General features: G+C 39.6%; 1 protein-coding gene across 1 annotated transcript; it reads right to left on the minus strand.

Moving 5' to 3' along the window:
* Positions 1–8,043: 8,043 nt before the first annotated feature.
* On the minus strand, positions 8,044–8,980 carry Foxr2 (forkhead box R2). The gene has a single exon (XM_085837552.1). It carries the CDS (start codon positions 8,950–8,952, stop codon positions 8,044–8,046), a length of 909 nt encoding a protein of 302 aa, XP_085693678.1. The 5' UTR covers positions 8,953–8,980.
* Between the last annotated feature and the right edge of the window lie 1,513 nt (positions 8,981–10,493).

The following is a 10,493-nucleotide window of genomic DNA, read 5'->3' on the forward strand; positions in this document are numbered from 1 at the left end:
AAGGATAAGGAGTCAAGAAATTTATAAACACTCATCTTCACATGTCCAGTGGATGCTCCTGTGGGTAAGGAAAAATATAAACACTTCATAGAGTTGGGTTTTCTTAAAGACAGAGGAAGTGGGAAAAAAGCTAAATTGAGATTGATTTTAGTGAAATAGTGTGATGCTTTGAACAAAAATGTTCCCCAAAGGCTCATGTGTGCATTTGTTCCCCCAATTGAAGGTGCTGTTTGGAGAAGTTTAAGAGGTGTGGCCTTATTGAAGGAAATATGCCACTGAAGGCAGCTTTTGAAGAGTTTAAAAACCTGCACCATTCCATTGTTCTCTCTGCTTCATTTTTGTGTTTCAAGATGTGAGCTCTCAGCATCCCGATCGAGCTGTCATGCCTGCTGCTTGCTGCAATGCTTCCCTGCTGTGATGGAGTCTTATGTCTCTGGAACCATTGCCCAAATAATCTCTTCCTGCTCCAAGGTGTCTTGGTCACTGTATTATATCAGAGTAGTAGGAAAGGAACTAATACAGATGTTTGAACTCAATTTCATATTTAAGTTAAGATCTGCATACTGAGATCTTGATAAAACAGCAGGCCTTAAACAAATTATTAGAATTCTCTGAACCTCATTTTCCTCTAGTATAAAATCTTTTTAAAAACAACTTTCTCAGATGTTTTAAGGATTGAACTAGACCATGAAAGAAAATTGCTCCATATAATGGCTTACCTATAAATGGTACTTAATAAATGATATTTTAAAATGTGAAATTCCATGCAAACAGAAAAATGGCTATACAAGTATCTGATAAACTAGAGTTGAAGTCTGAGACAAAAGAGCCATTCTATCATAAATAGAGGCATCAACTCCTCAAGAATATATAACAGTTGTAAGTTCATATGTATCCAATATAATATTTCCCAGGTATATAAAACAAATATTCTGGCTGTAAAGTGAAAAACTCTAATATGTTATAGCATGGAATTTCAATACCACACTTTACACAACAAATAAACAAACATCTAGACAAACTCAGTAAGACTTAAAATACACTTTCTACTGAATGGACTTGATAGACATATCTAGAGTATTCCACAAAAGAGCACAATAGAAATTTTCTCAATTCCACTTGGAAAATGCTCCAGGCTATTATATTATATCACAAAAATAGAAGAAATTTAAAGATTATAATTGTTATTAAGTTTCTTTTCTGATCACTATGCTATAACACTAGAAATAAGTAACAGAAGTAAAGTTGTAAAATCCATAAACATGTGAAAATTAAGCAATATACTCATGGATATCCAGTGAACAAAGAGGAAATTACAAGAGAAAAGTAAAATGATGTTTATAGCAAAAATGCCTATGTTAAAAAAGAAAATGTTCAAACTAACAAAGCAGAACTTCTCACTTCTCAAGTAACTAAAAATAAAAAATAAAGTCCAGAGTTACAGAGATATTCCCATCCAGTAAAGATCAGAGCAAAGTGTTGAAATAGAGATAAGAAAAACCAATACAAAGCTCAACCTGAATAGCGTTTAAAAGATAAATAGAAGTGGCAATCCTTTAGCTAGGCTAATTAAAAAAAAATCCCCCTCCCCCCCCAAACTCTCAAATTGTGAAGAAAACAGGAACAATTACACCTGCCACCTGCAGAAATTCAAAGGCTTATATGAGATTGCTATGAGCAATTTAAGGACAATAAACTGAATAACCGGGACAAAATGGGTAAATCCTTCTTATTTTTTTTCTTTTTTCTTTGTATGTATTCTTCTCTCATACAATACATTCCAACTACAGCCTCTCCTCTCTCCACTCATTCCACCTCCCCTCCTCCCCCACCTCCCCTCTCCCTGCTCCTTTGTTTCCCATTAGAAAAGAGCCAAACAGGACTGACAAAAAGAAGAAAGAGAGAGAGAGAGAGAGAGAGAGAGAGGGGGGAGAGGAGAGGAGGGGAGAGGAGAGGAGAGGAGAGGAGAGGAGAGGAGAGGAGAGGAGAGGAGAGGAGAGGAGAGGAGAGGAGAGGAGAGGAGAGGAGAGGAGAGGAGAGAGGAGAGGAGAGGAGAGGAGAGGGAGAGGGAGAGGGAGAGGGAGAGGGAGAGGGAGAGGGAGAGGAAGAGGGAGAGGAAGAGGGAGAGGAAGAAGGAGAGGAAGAAGGAGAGGAAGAAGGAGAGGAAGAAGGAGAGGAAGAAGGAGAGGAAGAAGGAGAGGAAGAAGGAGAGGAAGAAGGAGAGGAAGAAGGAGAGGAAGAAGGAGAGGAAGAAGGAGAGGAAGAAGGAGAGGAAGAAGGAGAGGAAGAAGGAGAGGAAGAAGGAGAGGAAGAAGGAGAGGAAGAAGGAGAGAAGGAAAGAAAGAAAGAAAGAAAGAAAGAAAGAAAGAAAGAAAGAAAGAAAGAATATATTCTTAGTAATACACAACCTGCCAAAACAGAAGCATGAGGAAACAGACCATACGAACTGACCTCTTAAAAAGAAAGGAGAATAAATACTCAAATATGACCTATAAAGATGAAATCCAGGACCTGGTAGCTTCATGGGGAAGGTCTACTAAACACTTAGTGAAAAAAATATAGTCTTCTGTCTCATGCTATTCCTGAAAATTAAAAAGAGAGGAATGCTTCTAAATTCTCTTTGGGAAAAATGGAAGAATTTCATAAAATTTCTATTTATTGAAATATATGTGTAAGTTTGTGTGTATGTTTAACTTAGAGAACAAAAAAATCCATTCACCTTATAGGCCCTTAAGTATAAGAACTTACTAATATCTTTGGAGCGTTTTCATCTTCTTCCCTGGGTGTAATTACTATCCTGGATTTGGATAAATCTCAGTTCACTATTATTTTTATCATGTTTATCTAGTCCTAAGTAATGTGGTTGGGTTTTTTTTAAATGGTTTTACTACATATATTGTCTTGATTTTATTGAACCTAATCTGAAGATTTACATCCTTAATAAAATTAACATCACCCCATCACATTGTATATACTATAAATATATGTAGCATGGCAATGGTTAGTTTTAATTGTTAACTTGAAAAAATGTATAATCACCTGGAAGATAGAGCTCCGAGTATATCTGTGGGATTAATCTAATTAATTAATTAATTAATCAAGCTGGGAAGACTAGTGCCTAAGTGAGTGGGGTCATTCCCTAGGCAGCATATCTTGGACTATAAGAGTGGAGAAAGTCTCACACAATATGTATTCACTGATAAGTGGATATTAGCCCAAAACTTAGGATACCCAAGATATGAGATACAATTTGCTAAACGCATGAAACTCAAGAAGAACGAAGACCAAAGTGTGGACACTGTGCTCCTTCTTAGAATTGGGAACAAAACACCCAGGGAAGGAGTTACAGAGACAAAGTTTGGAGCTGTGACGAAAGGATGGACCATGTAGAGACTGCTGTATCCAGGGATCCATCCCATAAGCAGCTTCTAAACGCGGACACCATTGCATACACTAGCAAGATTTTGCTGAAAGGACCCATATATAGCTGTCTCTTGTGAGACGATGCCGGGGCCTACCAAACACAGGAGTGGATGTTCACAGTCAGCTATTGGATGTATCACAGGGCTCCCAATGGAGAAGCTAGAGAAAGTACCCAAGGAGCTAAAGGGATCTGCAACCCTATTGTTGGAACAACATGATGAACTAACCAGTACCCCGGAGCTCTTGTCTCTAGCTGCATATGTATCGAAAGATGGCCTAGTCGGCCATCAATGGAAAGAGAGGCCCATTGGACTTGCAAACTTTATATGCCCCAATATAGGGGAATGCCAGGGCCAAAAGAATGGGAATGGGTGGGTAGGGAGGTGGGGGGCGCTATGGGGGACTTTTGGGATAGCATTGGAAATGTAACTGAGGAAAATATGTAATAAAAATATTAAAAATCAAAAAAAAAAGAGTGGAGAAAGTGAACCAAGTACTAGCATGCATGCATTTACTATTCTCTGTTACATGTACGGAGGTAAATGAGCAGCTCCATGGAGTTCTTGTTACTGTGACTTCCCTGCTATGATAGACTATACCATGGAACAATGAGCCAACCACAACAGAATGAAGCCTTTCTCCCTAAAAAAAGTTGTTTTTGCCACGGGATTTTAGCACAAGTAACAGCAAAGAAACTAAGGCAAATATATTTCAAAGAGAAAGAAAGAAAGACATTAACTGTAAGTAGGATAAGTTTAAGAGTACATGTGTTGGGGCTGGAGAGATGGCTCAGTGGTTAAGAGCACCGACTGCTCTTCCGAAGGTCCTGAGTTCAAATCCCAGCAGCCACATGGTGGCTCACAGCCATCCGTAACGAGATATGACTCCCTCTTCTGGAGTGTCTGAAGACAGCTACAGTGTACTCAGATATAATAATAAATAAATCTTAAAAAAAATATTTCTGGCTAGCCAATCTCTCTCTCTCTCTCTCTCTCTCTCTCTCTCTCTCTCTCTCTCTCTCTCTCTCTCTCAAAAAAAGAGTACATGTGTTAAAACATTGGGGCCTCTAAGGAGCGTCACACTACACTAGTACTTTGTAGATAGTAATCTGATGTTGAGAAGTAGTTGCTTATATGCCAATCACTAGTTCTATAAAGAACAATTCCAAATGAGCTTTGTTAATCCCTCTTACCTATGACATCATCTTGTTGTTACAAAGGAAAAAAATGACCTAAGACTCAATGTGCTCTTACTTCTGAATGTGTGAGGACCCTGAGGCATAAACTTGTAAGTAGCTGAAAGGATACAGAAAAAGAAGCATTCTGCTAATACATAGTATGAAACCCCACCTGATCTATGTAAACTGTTCTAAGAAAAGATACTGCACTGGGAAAAACATAGGTGTTGCATATATCCCTAGGACCCAACCTGTTATTCATGCTTATGTGAGGAAAAGACCTCATGGAAACTGGTAACTCCCACAAAGGATTCAGAACTTCATTTCCCCAGAGTTTCTGACCTAACATAAGATAATGTACTCACTTGAAAAATTTATTCTAGCTGATGAGATAAGCCTGGCTGTCATCGCAGCTGCTAAGGAGGCAATGCAGGAGTATCCTAACCTGAGTGTTGTAGTATGCCTTCTTCCTCTGGGAAGCTGCCGAAGACCCTTGACTCAGTGTACACCCAGGAGCAGGAAGAGAGCTGTTCTTTGTCCTTGTGTCCCTGGCTGTTACACTGATGGCTAGAGCCATGACAATGCTCAAGACCCCCTCAGCATGTTCCTCTGGTCAGGGAAGCACTGGGAACCATGACATCCCCTGTTATCCTATCAAGAGGCACCTTAACACAGTAGAGTAGGGAGGGATGGTGAAAGTCTCCTGGGCATCTGCATTCAGTCTTGGCGATTGCAAAGGTCTACATGCAGCTGCCATGCCCCTGGGCAAACCTCATTTCCTAGTTTAGGAAGGTGCCATCCCTGCTATGTTACATCACACACACACTACAGTGCATGGCACCAAGTGGGCTTGATTCACAGTCACTCTTACTGATTCATTAAAGCACTTGCTAATACAGGCAGGGCTAAGTCCAGGGTTAGAATCCCCAGAAACTTACCTAAATGCCAGATGGGTGTAGCAGCCTGCCTATAATTCCAACCTCAGAAGCTGAAGAAGGGACTGCCAGAGAAAGCTGCCAGGCAAGGATGGCCAAATTTGTGATCTCTGGATTTGACTGAGAGACTATAGCTCAGTGTATAAGGTGAGGGAGTGATTGAGGATAATTTCCAATATCAAACTCGGGCATCAATATGCATGTGCACACACACACACACACACACACACACATAGTTCTTAAGTTGAGACAAAGGAAAACTGTAGATTACATTTGTTTAGAACATAATCCTATGAGAACCATTTATCTTTTTTTTTCCATCTTGTTTAACTTCAAAAGGCTTGGATTAATAACACAAATTCAGTGATCCTTGAATCACCAGAGACTAGTGAAGAACTGCTGTGACTACTTACTGCATCGTTCATGGAACCAGAGCAGGAGGAAGGAACAGAACAACTCCAGAGATGAAAAGCCCAAAATTGTTAGGTTGCATGCACACAGCATGGTTGTGTTCTGAAAATGAAGGTTTCCCTTGTTAGGAAGTGTACAGAGTGTATATGAAGAATGCAATTTGTGAAATTACAGAATGGATACATTAGGAATCAAGTTTATACTTAAAAAAATAGTCTTCTGAGTTTTAGAGTTAATTTTGTGAAAACCAAGAAATAAACATCAACTCTATTAGGTAGAAAATTTTATTAATTCCAGACTGTTTTGTCAACATTTTCAAAGTAACTATGATGCAGAAATGACATTTACAATTACTTTTGGAAATGATTTTGCTGAATTATGCAGCCTTTGCGATAACATAAACAGTTTTGTATCTGCTGTAATAAGCCATTGAAAAGTAAGGTCTCCCTTGTTGTGATCATATTAAATTAGCTGCTTTTGTATGGTACAGATATTATACTCTCATTGAATGCTTGGCAACTAAACACATACTTAACATACTAAGTATTGGTATACATTTAAAAATGAATTAAGACAAATGACAAAAACTATCTTTACATTTCATGAACTTAGTGTCTACAAAAAAAAATACATTTTAAAATTAGAAAGCCAAAGGCTGAAACATTTGTTATGTTGGTATTTTGTTTGTGCTTTTTAGCAATGCACAAATTATGTCTATTAGTTAACATGTAAGCACAACTTAAAAGCAGTTTGGTTACCTTTCTTACAGTGGCTCCTGACCCTTGTGTAGCTGTCTTCCTAGAATGCATCAAACACCTGGTTAATGCTATTCACACTGTCCCCCGTATAATGTTTCTTCTCAGCTTATGTGCTCAGCAAATTCCTATTTGTTCTTCAAATCTAGCTCAAAAGGCACTTCATTTTTAATGCTTTCCTGTTTCCAGGAAGGATGTCTCACCATTTCCATGGCAACTTCGCACCTCTGTTTTATCACAGATAAATATCGATGCCTTACAAATATGTGTTTGCTTTCTATCTTTTAACACCTAAGATGGACCTTACATTTCCTCAAATAATGTTTGGTGAAAAACACAAATGAGCACCAGTGCATTGTCATCAAAAAGCTTAGTGTTAATACACAATCAATGTAAGGACTTTCAATATTCAAACAAATAACAGCTGCCTGCATTTGTCATTGCTGGAACTGGATAGCAATAGAACAAAGCTCTTAAGTCTAGGACTAGAAAGAAAAGTGAGGCTCTGATGGATACAATGGGTCACTTCAAAAGAAGATGCAAAAGATGAATGGTAGAGGGGAATATTTGAGTCTCCATACTTTAAACATCAAACTTAGTTCACTTTATACACATATACCTTCACATAGCATATGAAGGTTGCCCATATCCTGGATTTATTTCATATTCGTCCTTTATATTTCAAGTTTGCTCCAATAGATGTAACATACTCTTCTATCCTTAGATTGCTTGCCATGGTTCCTAAGACTTTCTGTCTCTGTTCAAAGTGTAGAAGAATTGCAGCTGTTGTATAACTTTCCATCATTCTACATCTGGATTTAATCTCTGCCTCCCCTGTGACAGTCACCTCTGACTACTTAACGGTAGCTAAAGACAGGCTTGGCGCCAAACAAACAGGATTACGGATGAGTAAAAGTTAATTCAGCACGGTAAGCAGGGCAGTGTTCCAGAAAGTGAGCAGTTGTCTTTCAAAAATGAAAGAGGAGGCTGGGGAGATGGCTCAGCAGTTAAAGTGCCTGCCATGCAAGCAAGAGGACCTGCATTCAGATCCTCAAAACCAAACTGGGTGGGCATGAGGACCTGCCTACAATCTCAGCCTTGGAATGCATGCACAGACAGGGGATCCTGAGAGCAAGCTGGCTAGTGAGACTCACAGTATCTATGAGCTCTGGGTTTCACTGAAAGACCCTGCCTCGAAGAATGAGGTGGAAGAGCAATGGAGGGAAAAATCTTAATGTCAACTTGAGCCTCCACACACATGTGCACATGTATGCCCACATACATACAAGCATGCATACACACACTTACACATACCACACATATATAAGAAAAGAAGAAAACATTAAAGATGAAAGAGGAGGTCTATCAGCTCTGGTTGGCGCATGCTCTGTTTGATGCTCTCCCTTCGAGCATAGGCCAAGACACGGGTGTCCTCCTGAAAGAATCGGTTTCCCTCATCAGTGAGCTTCCAAAGGAAAGAGCGAGGTTTTCCATCTGGCTCATCTTCAAGGTCGACTGGCACCTTTTCAAAGCAGGTCAGGGAGCAGAGGTTGTGGCGAATGGTGTTTTTCCAGCCCTCTGGTGCTGTCCGGAAATAGGGGAAATGTTGTCGAGTAAAATTGTAGATCTGTTGCACATTGAGGCCACAGGAAGGGCTGCTTTTTAATGCTAGAGCAACCAGATGGCTGTAGTTGAGTGGAGGACGTGGCCAGGACTCCTTCTCCCGGTGGGGGCCATGGCACACTGTGTGTTTCTTGGAGTATTTCTTGGAGGATGTACATTCCTGTTCCTTAGTCTCCTCTTCTATGAAATCAGGGGCAGTGGAGTAAATGAGCAGCTTTTGTTGCTGATGATGCTCAGTGTGGAGAACAGACAGGGATTGTACCATTCTCTGGGTCCCTAAGTAGTCAGACTCGCCAGTCTGTGGGAATGGTGCACTTGGCAGAATTTTATGAATGGGATTTGGAGCCTCCTTGCTGTTGATGGGGCACACAATGTTGGGATTCACCCACATCCACAAGCTGGGTTCAGCGGGAGGACCATCATCATCAAAACTGGATTTCTTCTTCTGAGGCAGTACAGGTGGTTTTGTCAGTTGGATTTTATATTTGGCGAGACTCTGCTCAGCGAAAGAGCACTGATCCATGGTACAAGGCAGGAAAAATTCATTCCCCATGTCCCAATCTAGCATCCCAGGGACTTGGCCATGGAGACTGTACCAGAAGTCCCGATTTTTTACCTTTACATCCATCTTTACCGAAGAGATGGATGAAGGTAAACTTCCAAATAGATAAAAGTCTCTGGAACTTTGCCAAGCTATTACTGAGGCACTATTTAATGCAAAATGTCTCCTCTCCAGTGCAATCTATCAGTAGGCCTGCTGGAAAAGCTGACACGAGGACACTGATACTTCACTGGTCAGAGAAGCCACAACTTTCTGGGACACAGCTCAAAAGAGTAACTAAGACGATCATTTTATTAGGAAAAACTGCTTTCAGATTTTTCCAAGTCTTTTCTCACTGTTGCTCACAAATGATGTTTTGATAGCTCTGCAAGATAACATGGTACATAGCATTAACCCAAAGTCACAGATGTGGGAATTGACATTTACAGAGTCATTGGAACCATATACCTAAATAAGTAAAGGATAACTAGATTTACTGCCTTGCCGTAGCCTTTCACAATCCCTATGGCCTGCTGATTTCATTCAATATATTTGGATATTGAAGGCACAAACCCGAGTCATAGAAAATAACTGTACCTGCGAGAAGGCTCCCCTTGTTGGATTCATACTCGTGCCATTTTCAATCCTTTTCTAACAAACAGGTGGCCTCTACTTCTCCAGCTTATCTTCTTAGACTATGGCTTCTAAGTCATACTCTAAAGACCACACCATCAAAGGTTTGCTAAATCATGTGAGAACTTACCTTTCATGTAGGTTCACATTAAGGAAATTTGCAAGAAGTACAAACAGGGAGTTGCCATTTGGCCAGTCTCCAAAAACATCTATAAATAATATGATTTCACTAAAGCCATTATATAGGGCCATATCACAAAGGTTCCAACAAATGCTCACGGGAGCTACTAAAGGGCATGGATTCCTATGGGCTCCCATTTTCTTGTATTAATTTTCAAAAAATTTGTTCATACAAGCTTCTAGAATGACTTCTTATTTCACCACTATAATAGTTAATAATAGTATGAGCAGTCAATATTTATTGATGCTCTAAGTATGCTACATGGTTTAACTCTATGCCAAAAATTACTCTATGAAATAGCAATCATTCTCTACTTATGTAGTAAAATATTCTAAAAAGAAATCACACAGCTAGATAATGGTGAAGCTACTTTCAAAGCTAAGAGAATGTGCCTTTATTCACTATAGTAATTTGTACTGTTTCTATATCACAATACAGAATCCAAATCATAATTATCATTTTAACACCATTGCTTCATAATTCATATATCAGAAATACAAACCTGCTAGGATTTTCACTATATACTCTGCCTATCTTCTTCTCTTCCTATGTTCCTTTGATCAAGACCTGCTTAGAATGACCTATACCAGAGTACCTTGGTTTAGCTAATATCTACTCATCTTTTTACATTTAAATTTTAGTGTGTGTGTGTGTGCGAGAGAGAGAGAGAGAGAGAGAGAGAGAGAGAGAGAGAGAGAGAGAGAGAGAGAGAGAGATGGGAGTTGGGCATGCATGCCATGGTGTGCCTGCAGAGGTCAGAGGACAACTTTGTGGAGTTGATTCTCTCCTTCCACCTCTATATACATTCCAAGGA

The sequence above is a fragment of the Mus caroli genome, unplaced genomic scaffold, assembly GCF_978045245.1.
Source record: "Mus caroli unplaced genomic scaffold, Mus_caroli_1 scaffold_5, whole genome shotgun sequence".
Lineage (NCBI taxonomy): Eukaryota > Metazoa > Chordata > Mammalia > Rodentia > Muridae > Mus > Mus caroli.

What these genes read in the sequence shown, in the direction of transcription:
- Foxr2 (XM_085837552.1), bottom strand. Translation starts at nt 8,952, where the DNA reads ATGGATGTAAAGGTAAAAAATCGGGACTTCTGGTACAGTCTCCATGGC.